General features: G+C 36.5%; 1 protein-coding gene and 1 non-coding gene across 3 annotated transcripts in view; both read left to right on the top strand.

Moving 5' to 3' along the window:
• The window catches only part of VPS50 (VPS50 subunit of EARP/GARPII complex), a 128,925-nt gene that overhangs the window by 80,985 nt on the left and 28,339 nt on the right, over nucleotides 1-19,601 (top strand). For both annotated transcript variants that reach the window (XM_054564243.1, XM_054564240.1), the window contains 4 exons: nucleotides 169-259; nucleotides 2,825-3,001; nucleotides 5,788-5,906; nucleotides 8,013-8,119. In XM_054564243.1, the coding sequence (XP_054420218.1) occupies nucleotides 169-259; nucleotides 2,825-3,001; nucleotides 5,788-5,906; nucleotides 8,013-8,119 (494 nt within the window). The remainder of the gene's footprint in view (nucleotides 1-168; nucleotides 260-2,824; nucleotides 3,002-5,787; nucleotides 5,907-8,012; nucleotides 8,120-19,601) is intronic.
• On the top strand, nucleotides 1,825-1,927 carry LOC129063626 (U6 spliceosomal RNA). Its single transcript, XR_008528394.1, has one exon. It is a non-coding gene; the product is annotated as a U6 spliceosomal RNA (small nuclear RNA).

Here is a 19,601-nt window from a genome sequence, read left to right as displayed (position 1 = left end):
ATATTTGTGTTTATTGTGTTAGTCTGAATGGGTTCTCAATGCTGATTATAATCATGATGATCTCCTATAATTATTTATATTGCATTTTATTTTCTTAATTCTTGTGTCCATTATACTTCTTACTTTTTGGAGTCTTATTTTTTGTTTGTTTGTTTGTTTTTGTTTTAGGACACGGCTTGATGAACTGCGAATGTTTTTAGAGAATGAGACCTGGGAGCTTTGTCCTGTTAAGTCAAATTTCAGCATCTTGCAACTTCATGTAAGTGTTTCTTAAGAACAAATAAATCTGTCTTTTATTTAGTCACAGAAGATATACAAAATAATTAAACAATAGTGCTCTTTCTTAAAAGTGATTAATAGCAAGCCTCTTTTACAAGAGTGATCTTTTTTGGATTTCAAAATGTATTTTTACAAGTTCAGTTTACAGATTTCAGGAAAACTCTTGTTTAAGAAGAATCACAATTAAAATAATGTTTTTCTTATATCAGAAGAGGGTCTGTTTATTTAGATTTTACAGAAAATCAGTTATATTTTGGTAGTCTTTAATGAAAATGCTTATATTTGTAGGATCTTTCTCATTTCTTAAAAGGCCTAATAGGTTCTTAATTTATGCTGCAACTCATAAATTTGCCTATAATGAGGAAATGCCTCAGAAATAAAAGAGGCTCTTATAAAAAAAAACCCTTATCTATTTATATTAGTTAATTGATTCCTTGAATCCCTGTAGAATATGTAATCTGTAAAAATATCTTTTAATTGATTAGATTCTTCCCATAGGTTGTAACACATTGTAAATAAATATTCCTTGTGTGATAGATTATGTCTTACAAATACGCAATGTCAAGATTCAATGTATAAATGTAGATCTCTGTTTAAAAGGTCCAGTGTGTTTAGTTTTGCCTTTGGAAGAATGGCTTTCTAGACGCGATTTTCTTAAGCTGGATAAATGTAAAGAACAGGTAGTTAATAGTTTCTTTGGTTTTTTTTTTAAATAGGGTTAGTCCTTACGTTCATATTGTGTAATAGCTTACTTGTTACCCAGTTCTATCTTAATTGTTTTCCTAATGTGGAAATATTAAATAATTGAAACATTCTGATTAATAACTGCTTTAAAATACAGCAAACTTAACATTAATTTAAAAATTACTTTAGAATTTATATATTAAGATGATTCTTTAACATTATTTAAAATTTTAACATTGATTTTAGAATCTCTTTAGATAATTATTTTTGAATTTGTCTTTAACCATCACATTGTGTGTGTGCACGCACATATACTTGTTGTAATTATAAGACAACTTATTTTACAAGGTACACTGAAACATTTTCATCCAAGTGAGCATTATCTTCTTTAAAGTAGTTACCTTGATGTTTCAGTTATGCAAAATGAGTAAGTTCTAGAGACCTACTGCACAAGATTTTACTTGTAGTTAACAATACTGTTTGTACACTTTAATTCTTTTTAAAGGATAAATCTTATCTAAGGGCTCTAATCATAAAAAATGTAGGTACCTTGAAAACTAATCACAAATGAGATAGTGTCCACCTGGCACATATTCCTGTAAATCTGTTATTTAAAAAATAAATGTCTTATCTAGAATTATAAAAATAATGGCATTATTTTTAAGCAGTATGATTGATACATAATGTATAGTTACAATTTAAAAAGACAGTAAACACATCACTTGAAACTTAAGCTAATGTACTTTTTATAAGACGATTACCATTGCATATGAAAACTTTTTAATTAGGTATTAATTTAAAAAATTAAAAGGTATAAGAAAAATTTAAAATGAATTTTTATTTAAAAAAATCACCAAATCAGCACTCGCTTGGCAGCACATACGCTAAAATTGGAATACAGAGAAGATTAGCATGGCCCCTGCGCTAGGATGACATGCAAATTTGTGAGGCGTTCATCTTTTTAAGAATAAAATAAAAAGAAAAATCATCAAATCAGTAGTTTTGTAATTCAGAGGAACTTTAGAGATTATTCCGTTTCTTCCTCTAATTATCTCTGTGGCCTTCAACTTTGCACTGAATCCCTTCAGGCCGCCTCATTTTCCTCACCTGGGAAATGCGTGGTTTGGACTGGGCGCAACAGCTCTAACTGCTTTAACGTTTGTGATTCTCTCATTCTAGATGACCCTCTTGTTTTACAGTTGAGGAAACTGAGGCACACAGATCCAGCTGACATTCCCAGTATTATATAGGAAGTTAATGGACTATAACGGATTAATGGCAAGCCAGGACCACATGATATATCACCTGATCTGTGTGTGGGTTTGTGTTGTCTGATTCTTGGAATGTGAAGAAAAATAAATAAAAGTTTACAGACAACAGTATAACAAAGAAAGTTATATCTTCATACTTTGTTTTTGATGACTTTGTATAGAATATCTTAAATGGTGCAAGCATAAGTATTCAAGGTGTATAACCTAACAACAATTAGTTTTTTTTTAAAGACTATTGATTAAAACCATATCCTACTAGCGCTTTCACTGCTATGTTAAAATTTTTAGAATTATTATTCAAATTTAAATTATTTAAAAATTTTTCTGTGCAGTTATATCAAGTAACCCAAAAGTAATTTGATGCAGACAATACTGTTGTGATGTCAGCAACTGAGTTTTTCTTTATAAAAACTTTTGAGGGTGTATTTCTGAGTGTGCTTTCAGACAACTCGCAAGATTTAAAAGGGAACAATTCAAAGAATCAGAATGAATTTTTTCCCCACCAACTACATTTACATTGATGGCATGTTTATGTACTTGAATGTTATTGATGTGTCTAAAAGGTACCTGGCTCCTTTTTCAATGTCTAGGAATTTAAATTTATGGAACAGTCTCGATCCCCATCAGTGTCACCTAGTAAGCAGCCAGCCTCAACTTCCTCAAAAACAGTGACCTTGTTCGAGCAGTACTGTAGTGGTGGGAATCCATTTGAAATTCAGGCCAACCACAAAGATGAAGAGACAGAAGATGTCCTGGCTTCTAATGGGGTATGTGGTGTTTTTAAAACATTTTGTGGAACATTATTGAGAAGTATTGTACCCACTGAGCAAGGTAGTTAGCTAGACTGATTTATCTGTTCACCACCCATCTTCCTACCTATATACTTATGTTCCTGTGATACTACTTGTTCAGTAGTGGTTTTACAACATGCTTTGTTGATACTGTCCTTTTGAGCGATAAACTATGCCTATACCAAATTACTTTATGTTCTTAACAGATTATTAATCAAGAAGTATAGTTTCTTTATTGCATATTTACTTGATTTGTTGGATACATGCATGAGGGAATAAATAGATCATCCGCATGTTTTTCTCATCTCCACTCTTGGGCAACTAAGTGTCATTTTGTTCCATGTCCTTTACTGAGAGAGGATAATGTCTTGCTTAGTTACCTGGCAGGGTTGTAGGATTTAGAAATACAGTGTTTTAATAACTTTGAGCAGCTCAAAAAGAAAATAGAGAGGTGTTAAGTTAATGGAATGTGTTTGAAGGCAAACTTTTTATTAGCTCTGTGGCCCTACGCAAATTATGTCACCTTTTTCCCTTTGGTTGCCTCATAATCATAATGAGGGAATGCTTACTTCATCATTGCCTACAGGATGTTTTCACAACATTTAATTTGGATGGGTCCTTCTGATTTTCATGATTTCCAGAGGGACACCGTATGCTTTTTTATTTTAGGTTTGCTGTAGCTGAAATTGAAAACTCTTCAAACAAAAATCTGTTGAATTCATCTGTGTGTTTTAGTCTGGGCATTTTATATTTTCGTTTAGTGAAGATAAAATTTTTAAAAATATTGCCATGAAAGTACACCATCATCACTTCTTATCATGCAGTAGAAGTTATTTAAAATAATAATTTATTGATTCTTTGTGAAAATTTGCCTTGGTAAAGTAGACTAAATAGAAAGGAATTAAAAATCATTCCTGTATTTTTGAACTAATATCCCCTCTGTACTGGTGATTTTTTAAATTTAAATCTCACATAGCATTTGACTCTCATTTTTGTGGCAGTTGTGTTCTATAAAGTTGCGATGAACCCTGAATTAATAAATATAGGGGCTGCTCTTCCTAGGGGAGATAAGGGTTTAGGTACCTGTGAACCTCTAGTCACAAGATTTTCATCAACTGATTAATATATGTATTTTTGTTTTATGTGTGTTTTTAATTAAAGACACCTCATTTAATATATAGTGTTTTCATTATCATTGAACTCATGGCTAATAGCATTGTAACTCGTGCCTGCATAAAGCTTATGTACTACATTTGTTTTTTGCAGTAGGTTGCATTGCAGTCCTCTTGCACTTAAAGGACACTAGACAACACCTGATATTATGCTTAGGGGCCATTCTGAGCAGTGAAATTACCAGCAAAAAACACCAAAAAAAAGGTTAAAAATGTGACACTAAATAGGCTGTGAAAAGGATACTTGTTTACAGCAGGAGAGCTGCTGCAAGAAGGAAGACTTCGTTTGCCTGCAGCTGGGAACACACATGTTAGGTGACACAAAAGTTTTACCACTCTGCCTATACTCATGAATGAGCATGAAAGTGTCATGAAGTATTATTGTTGGGGTTACAAATAAAATTTAGTGAGTAGGAAGATTTGTGCATTCAGAATCCTTGAAAATGAGGATCTGTTGCCCTGTGGAGTCATGAAGCCCTGTTATTACAACCAGGAGACCTAGGTCTTTCTAAAGGTCATCAGGACTACCTGTGTATAAGGGGGAGCAGACCGTAATGGTCATCTGCAGTTACTCATGTGTAATCTAATCTTTCCAGGTACAGCGTATGTTCCTGAGAGTCAGGGTCCACATGGTACTGTGGCCTGTCGTAATGCTTTAGACTAGAGTCTCAAAAATAGTTGCTGAATTAGGTTAACGTCTATCTGTGTCGTCGTCATACTAGTGTCCACTGAACTGGCAACTGGGGATAAAACTTCGTAATAGAATTGTTTTGAAAACTTAGCTAGATAATTCATGAAAGCACTGAGCATAGTATTTGGTTAAAACTTCATAAATGTTAGCTGTTATCTAGCCATATTAATTTATGATACTTGGTGGTGATGATGACGATAATGATGCCACTGCTTCCTTTTGCTGTGCACGGACTTCACCCTTCTCCCGTGCCGACTCTGGCCATGGTGCCCTAAAGATGATGAAAATGTGAGGAAGGCACCCATCCTTTAAAAAACCCACCATTTTTGTCCTTGGTCTCAGTAGTTCCTAGTTGCTAAGCCTAATTTTTTAATTTGCCTTTGGATTTAAATCTCATCGTAATACATGAGCTAGAACATCAGCATGTGTGTTTTGTGTGCTTACTAAGCTGCATTAACACTTCTGTGTGCCTGAATTGGATATTCAGCCTCTTTACGAGTTAGCAATTTGGAAATTGTGATGAAACCACTTGGAAGAAGAGATTTAAAAAAAAAAATCACATGAGGACTGTTTTGTTTTTTCTCCTAAGGACTAGGTGGATGTTTTATTGTTGTTTATTTTCTTCATGTGCAGATTTTATTTTTTATTTTTTGACATTTGCAAACTCTTGTAGATACAGTATTTGTTTTTTCTTTTTCTTTTTTCTGAGCTGGTTAAGGTAGAATAATGAAGAAAATGGAAGGGTAATATGATTCTTGATGGCAAAATGAAAGCTAAATTATTAAGAGCTTCCTTCTATAACTACGTCTTATAAAATTGGATACTTTTTATTGTGTCAAAAGACTTCAACAGAGGTTGGCTTTTCATACCCATTGCTGACTAACCTGTGTTTTCTTCAGTATGAATCTGATGAACAGGAGAAAAGTGCCTATCAGGAGTATGACAGCGACAGTGATGTCCCAGAGGAACTGAAGCGCGATTATGTGGATGAGCAGACAGGTGATGCCCCTGTGAAAAGGTAAAATTGCTCTTAGATTGTATGGTAATTTGTATTCAATGTTGCACGCTTAACATACGATTTCCTTTAAAGGGTAAGAAAAAACAAAAACCAAAAATTAAAATTTTCTGTTGGTCATAGCATCGTGACAGAAGTTAATATGTTTTAAAAAAAAGATTCCTGAAAGGCTTAAAATGTATTTTTTGATAATCGGCCTAAAAAGCTCTTAATTTAGAGATCAGTAGTTTTGCAGAAAAAGCAAACTTTCAATTATATGAAGAATGCTGCCTTTGGAGGCAGTTTGTGCTTCATATAAATCAGAAAACCTCAGGGAGGAAGGTAGTCATTTTTTAAAAATATGTAGTTTCTGCCTCAGTCCAGGAAATATACAGGATATCCACTTCCCTTCTCATGTTACTTATATTCACTGTTGGAGCCTTCTGTTAGACTCCCTTTTCGTACTCGAGTTTCCCCTTATGATAAACTGTCCTCTTCAAAAGCTTTGAGAACTAGATTGATTTTTGTGTCACCTTCTCTCAGTTAAGTGGGCTTAATTCTGATATGTAAGTGGATTAATTTCATGACTAACAGGCATTTAATAACCACAAATATACTTTATTTTTAATGACAGATTTAAGTGTACTCTTCTCTGTTTTACCCCCAAAGTACCTAGTTACATTTAATTGATTTGAAATCTCAAAAGTGAGCAACTCATGTAGTTGTATTTTAATTGGAAAAATTTATTGGTTTTCATATGTGTGCAATATTTAAATATCTACATTTATGATTCATTTCGAACTGAGTAGAACTGTTCTTTTGAATGTTTTGGGCGGATTCAATAATTTGACACAATATATTCTTTCTTACCTTTGGCACCAGTTATTGAATCAGCCCCCTTACCTTGGCTTCCTGTCTCCAATTTTGCCACCCTTCGAATCCAGTCTTGGATACAAATTTAGATTTTTTTATTATATAAAATTTTTTTAAATATTTTTTTGTATATAGAAAGAAGGGAAAGGGAGAGAGAGGAGGAAACATCGATGTGAGAGAGAAACATCCATCAGTTGCATCCTGTACACGCCCTGACTAGTGACCAAACCCTCAACCCAGGCATGTGCCCTGACCAGAAATCAAACCAGCAAACTTTTGCTTTGTGGAACGACACCCAACCAACTGAGTCACACTGGTCAGGACTTTATACACAAATTTGATCACGTCCTTTACCTGGTTAAAATTTTAATGACTCACCACTGCATGCAACATAAGGGTCACACTCATTAGGTTTGACTGTTTTTGGTGATCTGGCCTTTACTTACTTCCTTTCTTATCTCTTTGTCTGCCCGCTCATTCTCCATGCTAGCCTTGTGAACTTGGTATGCTTCTCAGAGCATGTTCTTTTCTTTCTTACCTTTGACCTTAGTACTTGCTGTCCCCCCTCTTTTTTTATGTACTTACCATATCGCTTCTACTTTTCCTTTGAATCTAGATCCCCCCTCCCATACCCCAGACTTGACCGTCATATCTTATACTTACATCAGATTCTAAGGAGGATATTTTTAAAAAATATTTAGAAGTCTGAAATCAGGATGTTTGGTACATATCATGTATAATTCCCTAGAACACTTGTTTTTTTTAAGTGACATACCTTCAATTAACTTTTGATGCCTTGGAATCAAAGAAATGCTGTATTTTTTGCTTACTAATTTCTTTTTCCCTCTGGACTGTAAGTTCTGTAAATACAGGAAGATAGCCCTTACTGGTGTGGCTCCATGGATTGGGTGTCGTTCTGCAAACCAAAAGGTTGCCAGTTTGATTCCCAGTCAGGGCACATGCCTGGGTTTCAGTCTAGCTCCCCTGGTGGAGGAGTGTGAAGGACAGCCCATCAATGTTTCTCTCTCATGTTGATGTTTCTCTCTCTCTCTTTCTCCCTCCCACTCCCTCTCTCTATAAAGAAGTAAATAAAATCTTAAAAAAAAATTGTAGGATAATCTATATTCTCACCTGATACATGGTAAAATTGTCAGTAACTAGTTAGTGAACAAAAGAGAGCTCCTAAGCTGGATGGATAACTTACTGGTTTACTACATGACAACCCTAACTGCAACTCTTTTGTTTCTCTATATTAAGCATTTCTCGAGAAACTCTAAAGAGCAGGAAGAAATCAGATTACAGTCTAAATAAAGTAAATGCACCCATCTTAACAAATACAACACTGAATGTAATAAGACTTGTTGGTAAGTAGCCATACCTTTTTTAAGAAAATTATTATAGCAGTTAAATTAGTGTATTCTTGTTACCAAATAATCTTGCTTGCAGTTTTTATCGTTCACTCCAGTGCCCACCATAGTGAAGGATTTAAGATGGTCATATATCAATATTTTCTTATCTCAATTGTTCCAAATTGTATAAAATTAATATTAATATCAGTTTTTCTTTTTCAGTTAACTACTTAGTATTTGTGTCTTTTATTTTTTCTAAGAAATCTCAATTGAAATGTAATGAAAAATTCTCTGTGTGAGGTAGAGGTATGTGTAGGATGATGATAGTATCAGTTTTACATTTACACAATACTTTTTTTACTTAATTGCTTCATTGGTCTTCACAGCCTTCCTCAGATAGGCAGAGGGACTTGTAATTCTCTGGCATTTTCAGACACAAGCATTCTATGAGCTAAATATTCACACCACAGGAAGTATAGTTCTTATTACAGATAAGATCTGTATTGATGATTTTGTAGATGGCAAAATCATGAAGAAATGTGATATTTAAAATATTTAGGTTTGAAGATGATGTGGATTTTTTAATGTCAGCATTTCAACATTTTACATGCTATCTCAGCCTTTAAATCTCACAAATAAATCTGTACATTCGACAAATAATTTACAGAGATGTCTTCTCAAATTGAGTCATCTGTACTAGTCAGGAATTAAAGTGGATTTCTATAAAATTTACTGTATTCTTTTTATGGAGATGATAACTTCCTATTACCTAGTGTAATTATACTTAGCTTTGCTAAAATGTTCTGTGTTGTTGAAGATAATATCTAAATTTCATTAATGAGTAAAATAAAGTAGACGAAATGGTTTTTAGAAGTCCCACTTTCTTTAGGGGAAATAGTGGAAAAGTAATAATGAATTGAGAGAGAAAAAAAGGTATATATTTTCATGACAAAAAAAAATGACAAATTCTAAAAAGCTATTGCATGGTTGATTATTGCCAGGGAAATTAGCTTTTTTTTTTTTTATCAAAGAGAGATAACTAAACAGAGTCATGAATTACTCTAGTATTTGTAGAATCAGGATTGTAAGGATTCTGAGAGATCATCTGGTATAAATTCCCATAAAATAAGGATTTCTTTCTGTAATGCCCCTACTATGTGGTGGCCATCTAAGTCTTTGCTTTATGTCTCACAGTCACTGGAAGCATATTATTTTACAAGACTACTCGTTCTACTGTTGGACTGATTTGATTTGTAGAATTCTATTCCTTAGGGTAAACAAAAATATCTCCCTCTCTGTAATTCTGTTGTCTTAATTCTGCCCTTGAAAGCGGAAAGAGTAAGTCTCTATGTTTTTCTCTTTTTCCGTGTGGTCACATTTTAGATGTGTGGTGGTAGTAAAACTGCCCTTCCTTTTCCCATGCCCTCCTCCCCGTTCTCAGGGTCAGTGTGCTCAATCCCGTATATGGCCCTCGCTGACACAGACACTCCGAATTCTTGTCATTCTCCTCCGCCTCCTGGACTCACTGTAGTTTTTGGTGTCTGAACACGCTGCTCGATGGAGTTTAATGAGGTCAGCTTTTGCTTAGTCATGTTGAAGTAACTAACACACATCAGTGGCTTTCAATCACAAAGGTTTATCACGACGAGTGCTGTTCCTAATCGTCTTAGTTCTGCTGCACGCCATCTTCATTCTGAGATGCAGCAGAAGGAATAGCACCAACTTGAACGTGAAGAGAAGAGCAAGAGCTGAACCACGTTATGACTCTTAAAGCTTTTGCTCTGATGTGTCTCCAGAACTTCCTCTGACGTGTCACTGGCCCTGGCAAGTCAGGCTTGACCCTGGGAGAGAGAAGTATCCTTCTGCCCCTGGGAGGCACTGCAAGTCCAGAGCTGTGAACAAAGATGCATCATCTTCTTATAGGGAATGGGGAAGAGAGGAGACTGATACTTGGAAAAAATATAAAATAATATAGTTACCAACTTTTAAGTGGTTGTTTATATATTCATTTTAACTTAAACCTAGTTCAGAAATGACAAGGGCATCATGTTATTTATTCTTAAACACTTACATTCAGAACAGTCAAACCAAATAAAATATAAGGCTAAATAAAACAAAATTGAGGAGGGGAGAAATCATGTTTCAATAAGTTGAATGCAAACAACAAATGCAGATCTTCAGTTCTTGGGAGGCATAAGGAAGTGAAGAAGGAATGCATTCTGCTATTCTCATTATCTAGGAATGGGATAAAATAATAATAAAAATGTACTGTGAGGGTTAATTTTAGAAGACAGTAACAGTTCTTATATAACGATTAATGATCATAGTGGACATTCTTTTCTGATAGTGGATTTGTAGAAATTCAGAAAAACTGCATTCTTCCGGGCCTTTGATGTGTCAGTCTATAAAGCAGAACAGTCCTGAAAAAACCCTTAACTTTATGAAGAGAATCTGACCATTGTAATTGGGAGTAGGTGCTGCCATTATTTCCATAGTAGATTTTTATGCCTGCCACTGTCGCGGTGCCTGGGATGTCTTTATCTTCAGTTTGTACATTTTCATAAAATAGAACTTTAAGAGAACCACTCACCAAGGGGTCTCTGACTAGTAAATGCACTATTCCATCCCCTGTAGTTACTGCATAAGGTGCTTAAAGATTATCAACTGGCAAAGGTAATGTCTCTTTACAAAGTCAGAAGTATACTTGTGTAAATAAGATTAATTTTTGGTGCCTGGGAAGATAAAGGAACTAATTATTCAGTAGTTGGGAGATACATTTTAGAACATTGAAGGCATATTCAAAATGTCCTTTTCAACATATTTATTTGGCAGATAATTAGGAGAGATTAAAGAAAAGAGTGTTAATGGGGCTTCCAAGCCCCTGGTGGTACCTAAATCTTTCAGAGTGTTTCACAAGTGCAGAGCACTAATCCAAAAGCTTGTTTGTATTGGAGAAAATTCTGTCAGCCTGATGGTTTGTTGCAGACAGAGGCAGAGAAATTTTAGTGAATCTGGCACCACTGAAAGAGCCTTGGGCTCTAGATCTGTCCCCTGGAGGGAGCTCTTACAGGGGCGAGCAGGATAGGGCAGGGCTGAGGGGCAGGACATAGGTTGCCAAAACTCATGCTTGTAAAAACTACAGACCTTACAACAAAATTGTTACTGTCGCAGCGGGAAAAAATACACACCAGCACATGCACCAGGATCTAACCAGAGGGTCTAAGGGATTTTGAGGCAGAGGTAGCTGAGATGCAGTGCATGTGGGGGAGAGAACACCGAAGGAGGACGGAAGAGATCCACCACTTGCCTCATTAGTACATTCTTTTAGGTGGATCGTTAATCTTATTTTATCATAGAGTGTTTTAAATTGAAAAAAATAACACATGAAAATACTAAACAATGAAAATACCCCAGGATATAAACTGAGCCCCTGACTTCCAAGTCTCCTTCCTCAGAGAAAACTACTGTTTCTCTTTGGGAAATATTAATATGTTTTTACAGGTATATTTAATATGTGAATCTCCATGGTGTTTTTGTTGTTGTTGTTATTTTTGCTTGTTTCAAAAATTAGATCACACTATATATAGTATTCTTTATCTAGCTTTTTTGACTTCAGCTCTCTAGGGTTGCAGTTAAAATATCTTTAAGATATTACATATCTTCATATGCATAAAGCCCATTCTTTTTTATGATCCTATTGTATAGATACACCATTTATAAGTCCTCTATTTTTTTTAACATTTGTTTCAAGTCATTTGGTACTACAAACATCACCCATCACAGAAAATATCTTTGAAATATTTTTGCCCATAAAGATAGAGCTGTAGGACAAATTCCTACAAGTGTGTTCTCATGCTAGGTCAAAGAGCTTACGCATTTTCAGTTTTTATGGATATTTTCAATTTACCGAAGAAGTTATTAAAGAACTTTCTAAAGAGGTTCTGTTAGTTTATCCAACAGTATATGACAGTATCTCTTTTCCCAGTCTCTCAGCAACACTGTATCATCCAACTTCAGATGGGTTAGAATGTCATCTGATTCAAAATGTATTTAATTATGAGTGAATTTAAGCATCTTTTAATATGCTTAAAACAATATTTCCATTGATTTGTGAACTTACTTAATTGCCCATTTTTAATAATAAGGATATTATTATGTTTTAATTTCTATGCTAAGGAAATTAGTCTTTTTTTTGCCATGTGTATTAATTCACTCATTTTCAACTCAACAGAATTTTTTTTTTTTTGAGCTACTATTTTGTTCCAGGCACTCTGCTGGCTATTGGAGATACAGTCATGCCTAGGACATAATCTGTATAGTTAGGAGCCTAACTTGGGAAATAACATATGAAAGAAAAAATTACATTCTGGTGTTATAGGTGTAAATAACCAGAAAAGAGGCAAAAAAAAAAAAAAAAAAAGAATGATTATCTTTCCTTTTGGGTAGCAAATGAAAGGAATGGCTCACTGGCTAGCCAACACGCTAGCTGACTTTAAAAGATGAATAGACTTATGGCCTTAGTAAAGGCATTCTAGCCAAAGTGCAAAGAACAACATGTGCAAGAAATGGCTTATTCACAGAAGACATCGGTTTAGTTGGCTGCCTGTGAGAAGCATGATGGGAAGTGGGAGATAGAGGCAGGGGAGATGTGGCAAGAAAGGTGGGCAGGAACTGGATTTTAGAGTGCCTCATGTAATGTCCTCTGGACGTGCACTTATTAAGGGTTTCAAATGGGAGAAACAAGCAGATTTTGTTGTTATTGTTGTTGTTGTTTTTAAAAGATTACTCTGGCCACAGTGTCAATAATGGATTGACTTGGAATAAAGGAGAATCTGGGGGAGGTCAAAGGTTAGATGGGGGGCTGTCGAAGTCTCCCAGGCAAGAGATGATGCGGACTTGAGTCTGCTTAAAGCGGTGGCCATTGTAATAGAGCAGTGGAGACAGGTTTGAGAGATTCTGGAAATGTAGTGGGCAGGAGTGGTGAATTTGTTATGACAGATCATTCTTAAATTTCAGATTTGTGTGACCAGTTACACTATTGCAACTAAAACAGGTGAGATGAAAGGAAGACCAAGTTTGGGAGCTGATAATAGGTTCGGTTTTGGATGTATGGAGGTACTTGTGGGACATTTAAATAGAAGCAGTCTCTATGCATTTGGATAGATAGATTTGGAGATCAGGAGAATAAACGTGGTCGAGATACACATATTTGGAGTCATTAGTATGCTAAACCCTGGAAGTGGATGAGTTTATCTTGGCAGAGGATGACCTCATCAGGCAGAAGCCTGCAAAGGAGGTTGTGAATGAATGGTAGAGGCAAGAGAAAATTAGGAAGTGAAGAGATCTTAAAAACCAAGAGATAAAAGCCTATCAAGAAGATCATGCTTTATTGGTCTTTTATGATGATCTAAGCCCGTGATTCTTAAATTTTAGCATATATCAAAATCATCTAGAGGGCTTGTTAAGCACAGATCCTTGGACTTTACCCCAGAATATTTAATCCAGTAAGTCAGGGATGTAACCTAAGAATGTGATTTATAACAAGTTTTTAGATGATGTTAATGCTGCTAATCCAAGGACCAAACTTTCAGAATCATTGGTTCCTTTCTATGTTGTCCTAAATGAAATATAAACAATGTAAACAGGAACATTTTTGACTGTATAACAGTTTAAACGGTAGTTTTGTGTTTTATGAATATAAGTAATCATATCAATTGTTTCCAAAATACTTATTTCAAACACTAGGAATCAAGTTTAGTGTCAATTAAATCACAAATACAATCTTATGTAGAAGTATCATAATACATTTTTGTTTTAAAACTTTAAAGTCTTGTTTTATGATTAAATTAAAACATTTTTTTTCCAAGAACCTTAATATATTTACATGTGATGTTTAAGGAAAATTTTACCATTGTTTAAATTGGATTACATTCTGTTATTAGTTTCTCTAAAAATACTTACATTTTATTTATATTATTTATATGAACTTATATTTTTGAACAATTTTAAAACACTTTCTGAATTGATACCTTTTTATACAACATGGAATTTTGAGAGGAGGATCCAAGAATTGTCATCTCTCACTACATGTTATAAGAAAATGATGTCAGAGATTTGGGGGTAGAAGGCTAAGATGTAATATTCAAATAACAGAATAAAAACTGGTAGCCAGGGACTTAAGTAACAGACCTGTTCATTTTTTACTCTGATCTTCACTTCATTGTTCCCTACATTTTTTCTAAATTGCTAGAGCTGAACTAACTTTCCCTTCCTTTCATTTGTGCCTCATTTGTAGCATTTCCAGTGTGCCTTTATGTGGGAGGGAGCGTGGGGCTCCTGGGTCAGAGGGTCCCTGTCCAGGGGGCCAGCTGAAGTGGGAGCGTGGGCTCTGATCCTGCAGAGCCTGTCCTGGGGTTGTCACTAATGGGGGGAAATAATACATCGTTCCAGACACTTTTCTGTCTGTCTGCCAGGAGAGGGGCATGGCTCTTCCCTCTAGTGGAGAAGGCAGCCCGAGCCCCTTTTTCCAAAGGCTTTTATTGAAAAAGTTATCAATGGGGCTAGGTAATAGGAATGTACAGGTGATATCAATATATCAGTATGTTAATATCAACAGAGAATAGACGATGCTTGGAAGAAAACAGATGGTAGGAACACATCAATTTACATGGGTCCAAGAGGAGACGAGTAAACATGAGAACATAAACATAAGAGTGCCAGAGGGTTTAGGGTCAGGGTCTGTGAGTAATGTAATTTTCCCTCCCAGCATGAGCTAGTTATCATAGCTGTTGAGGGAGAAATAAAGCATGCTTTGAAGAATTTACTTCTAGGCCTCATTTCCCCCGGGAACCACCAGATCCAGTTTAGGGCTGTCTCCAGTATTGTTTCAAGCCTGAGCCAGGTGAGGGGGAGGGAGCCACCAAGAGATAAGGAGACTCCTTTCAGATAGAAAGAGGACCCCGGCCATATCAAAGCTGAGCTGAGGGGTGCACATCTTTTTTGCCCCTGTTCTGTGTCCCCCAAGTTTTTCCCTGATGCCCACTCAGCCGTGCCTGTCTTAGGTTGCCCCTTCCATCGAGGGGTCTTACCCATCACTGACTAACCAGCCATCTTCCAGGGCCAAGCAGGGCGATGTGAGGGAGGCAGGGGCTGCACCTCTGCCAGGGGGACAGGTTTTGACTCCTCAGTGGCCTGTTTTCCCAGGGCCTCCTTGATTAGCTCCAGCCTTGGGGCCCTCTCGCCTGTCGGTGGGGCTACAGTCCCTGAAACCAGACGGGGCATTTCCCAACACCTTTACGTGCTCTTTATGCCCATTCCTGATCTTTCAGCCTAGTGCACTGTGGTAAGAATAACAAACATCTTTCCAGCTCAATCAGTCCTTGCTGTTGCTCTTGCTCTATCAGATTGTCAGCTCCTACAGATGAAAAGAGAGTTTGGATTATGTGGGAGCATAGAGAGCACCCAGCCAAATGAATATTGGAGAAACACTTTTTCCTCCTCTCTTGTCATCATCCACTGTGGGTGGGAGAAATCATCCTTCCTCCCCCAACACACACTCACTTCCAGTGCCTTCTCTTTACCCTGGTGTTCCCTCTGTGTAGGTGTGGGGCACTGATTGGATTTTCCTGGGCCGCTTTTCTGGTGGCAATCACTCTTCCCTCTCTGCCTCCCACCGACGGGCTGGTTAAGGCACGCCTGCTGTTCTCTCTCTTGGCTCTGGTCCTTGGCCGTGCTGTTGCTATGGTTGGTTTCTTTGCCAGGCCCTCTGTGTGTCCCCTCCCCATGGGCATGCAGGATACATGGTCTAGCTTTAGGAGGAGACAGTTTAACCAACATTTCCCCTGGGAAGCTTTTCTTTACCTCCAGATTAGGTTAACTTCCCTTCTAGTAACAACCTGTACTTATCCCTTATTGTGTTCATAATAATTATAATTATTTTAAAATAATAGCAATAGCTAAGTATGTCAACACTTCACTTGCATTTTCTCGTAAATTCTTCACAGTATCCCTTTATGCACCAAATAATTGAAGCCCAGAGATAAATAACTTGCCTTAGCTCACACAGCTGGTAAGTGGTAGAATCCAGGTTGTCTGATCCTAGAGCCAGTAAGCTCTTAACTGGCATGCTTCACAGCCAGTGGAGGAACATTAATTCTTATCTCTGGACAGAGTTTAAAGAGGTTATAATATATTGTACGTTGGAGGCAGGAAAAGGAACTTCTCGCTGTCGAACACCTGGGAAGAGATGGCTTTCTTGGTCGTCTGCGCTGGATGTGAGGTAGCCCTCCTCAGCGTCCCACAGCTCGTGGTGCCCACTCCTTCACTGCGCCCCGTGAGGGATTCGAGAGGGAAGAACGGGAGAGTGGCGTGCATCTGGGCCATTTCATCCATTGGCCACGTTTTCTAAACTGAGGGGACTGACTGCAGAGCTGTATTTTCATATTTCTTATCAAGATGGTATGTCTCATAGTGACACATTAAATAATCAAGAAGAGTTTGTGACAACAAGTGGCAGTCTCCCACCCCACCACTCCCTGCTGCCAGAATGGGGGAGGTTTTTTGTCTGTTTCTGTTTTTCTTCTAGTTATGATTGCCTGGGAAAAGGTAATGAGAGGTAAGTTTTTTTGACTTTGTGTCAGTTTGAATATGTTTTTATTAAGACTTTTTACTGAAATACAGTTTAGTCATGTATACAGTTAGGGATTGAAAATCACTTCTTAGAGAGTTAAAATCTCTAATGTTCTTTGCTCATGTTATTGTAGGTAAATTTCTCTCTTTCTCCGAAAGCTTTTAGTATTTTTATCTTGAATATTTTATCAAAATTCTCTATTGAGGTATCTAAATGTGAGTTCTTTTTCACTTTGTGTTGGGAAGTCTGTGACTCTTTCAGTCTGAAGGTTTGTGTGTTTCTCAGCTGTGACTTACATTGCCATTTCTTTGATCATTTTCACCTCTCCATTTCTTCTGTTCTCTTTCTCTTTACTTTTCCATTACCCAAGTGTTTAGCCTCTTAGTTTGGCTGTTTAGATCTGTCACTGTTTCCAATTTCTAAATTCTTGTCTTTTTGCTGTACTATCTGAAATGCTTCCTTTTCTGCATTTATTTTATAAATCATATTTTTTAATTTTTTAGAGCCCTTCTGTATTTCCTGGTGTTTTTCTTCCATACGCTCCTGTTAATGGAGTTTCTAAAAATACATTTTTATTTATTGATTGATTTTAGAGAGAAAGGAAGAGGAAAGAGGGAGGGACGGAGAGAGAGAGAGACATCAATTTGTTATTTCATGTATTTGCGCATCCATTGGTCGCTCCTTGTGTGTGCTCTGACTGGAGATCGAACCGCAGCCTTGGCCTATTGGGATAAGGCTCTAACCAACAGAGCCACCTGGCCAGAGCCTCCTGTTTTACATAATTATTATTTTTCTCTTCTTTAGCTTTAATTATTCTATTTCCTTTTGGATTAGCTTTTCTTTCTACTTTTACTTTCTGAGTTTTCCTCATGGGCCTGATGCTTTTTGATTATCTATTCTTATCTAAAATAGAAGGCCTATATTGTTATTATGGGTGTCCCTTTCTGAGTAATTAGAACTGTGATCCAGTTGGCTCTTTCTCCCCCATGGGAATCCTGACTGGAAACTTTGTATAGAGAAGGGCAGAGCTGGGTGGATTTACTGGCAGTGTTTACTTTATGGGTATAGACCCCCAAATTCCCACAATGAGGGAGATTTTAATACGTGATACCCACATTGAGACTAGGAACCTTAGCTTTTCTGGTTTATTATTTTTTAAAGTTGGCTCACCTTTGGTTTTGGTTTAGTTTGCTTAGTTCTTTTAGAAAGGAATCCTAAGACTTTTGTTTTTGTTGCAGGAAAATTCTGATAGCCTATACTTTTATCAGGGGCCTCCGACCCTTATTAGGGGCCTCCGACTCTTTAGCGTCTCTGTGCTACACTGGAAGAAGAGTTATCTTGAGCCCCACATTAAATACATCGTGACACATAATCACAAAAACACTTCATAATGTTTTAAGTAAATTTATGATTTTGTGTCGGGCTGCATTCATAGCCATTCTAGGCTGCACGTGGCCCGAGGACCGCAGGTTGGACACCCCTGCTAACTGCTGACGAGAATGGTGGTAGAGGGGGACATGCAGACGGGTACAGTTTGTCCCATAGGTGGACCTTCAGTTCACCTATCATTGTCCAGCCCATTTCTTGCTCCTGCTCTCTTGCTGTACCTGCTGATCCTAAGCAGTCACCATCCTATCTAACATCATCCACCTCCTTTGTGGTCCTCTTATGCTTTATTTTCCATCAATCTGCCCCCACTTACTGTTTGTCATCTAGTACAGCAGTTGGGAAACTAGAGCTGGCAGGCCAAATTGTCTGGCTGCCTGTTTTTGTAAATAAAGTTTTATTGGAATATGTCCAGCTCATTATTGCAGGTTGCCTGTGGCCGCTTTTGTGCTACAAAGGCAGAGTTGAGTTGTTGAGACTGCGTGGCATCCAAAGGCTAAAGTTTCTACTCTTTGGTCTTCAAAGGAAAGGTTTGCCAACTGCTAGTGTACACATTTTTTAAGATTTCTCATTTTCTGGTGATCCTAGCTACCCACCTTTACTTCTTCACTCTTCATAGTTATAGTCTTGATTCATTGTAAAATTCTCCTTTAATTCAGTAATCTGAGGAGGTACATTAGCTTCCCCAGGCCTTGAAAGACTGCTCGGCTCTCTTGAACTGGAAAAGACAGAATTCTCTCTCTTACACATTTTAATATACTGGCAACCTGCTTATTGATGACTGCCTTCCATATGTGATCATTTAAGATGTGAGAACAGAGACTTTGTAATTCCTTGTGTCTTAACACAAGGCCAAGTACAAGTAAGCCTTCAAAAGTGTTTATTACATGAATTGATAGAATGAATAAATATAATTATTTAAAAATTTTTTTCAGAGTAGTGGGGAACATTTAATTATTTTTTCTTCTGAATGCACATTTAAAATAAGTGTTACCTATTAATAATTATTTTTATATACTTCCTTAAGATTAATTACATGAACAATGCTTAATCTTATTTTTAGGAATAGAGAGATGCTCTGTTTTTTGGGCCTGTCTCACCCAGATATTGGCATTCTTCCTTATCCTATCTATTCATCTTTCTTTTTTTCTTTTATTATGTTTTTTAACATTATTTTTTATTTTTTCTATACAACAGCTCATTATGTGTAAATATTTGAAGTTTAATAAATTATATATCTGTAGTTGGTTAAATATCTGTAACCTAGAATGTCCTAGGAGCATACTTTTCAACTATTTTTCAACTGTGATTTAAAAAAAGAATGTCTAACTGTATGAAATAATTACAAAAGATGAATCTGAAACAAAAGACTTATAAATAAGAAGAGGATTGAACTCTGAGTTGAATGTTTTTTACTTTTTGACGTGTGTGGCTTTGTCTTTCTCTTCCTGACCATCTGACTATTATTTAATATATCATGTA

This window comes from Pteronotus mesoamericanus, unplaced genomic scaffold, assembly GCF_021234165.1.
Source record: "Pteronotus mesoamericanus isolate MK-2021 breed Mesoamerican mustached bat unplaced genomic scaffold, CSHL_Meso_final scaffold_85, whole genome shotgun sequence".
Lineage (NCBI taxonomy): Eukaryota > Metazoa > Chordata > Mammalia > Chiroptera > Mormoopidae > Pteronotus > Pteronotus mesoamericanus.
The sequence above is the reverse complement of the archived record's forward strand: the minus strand, read 5'-3'. Positions and strand labels throughout refer to the sequence as shown.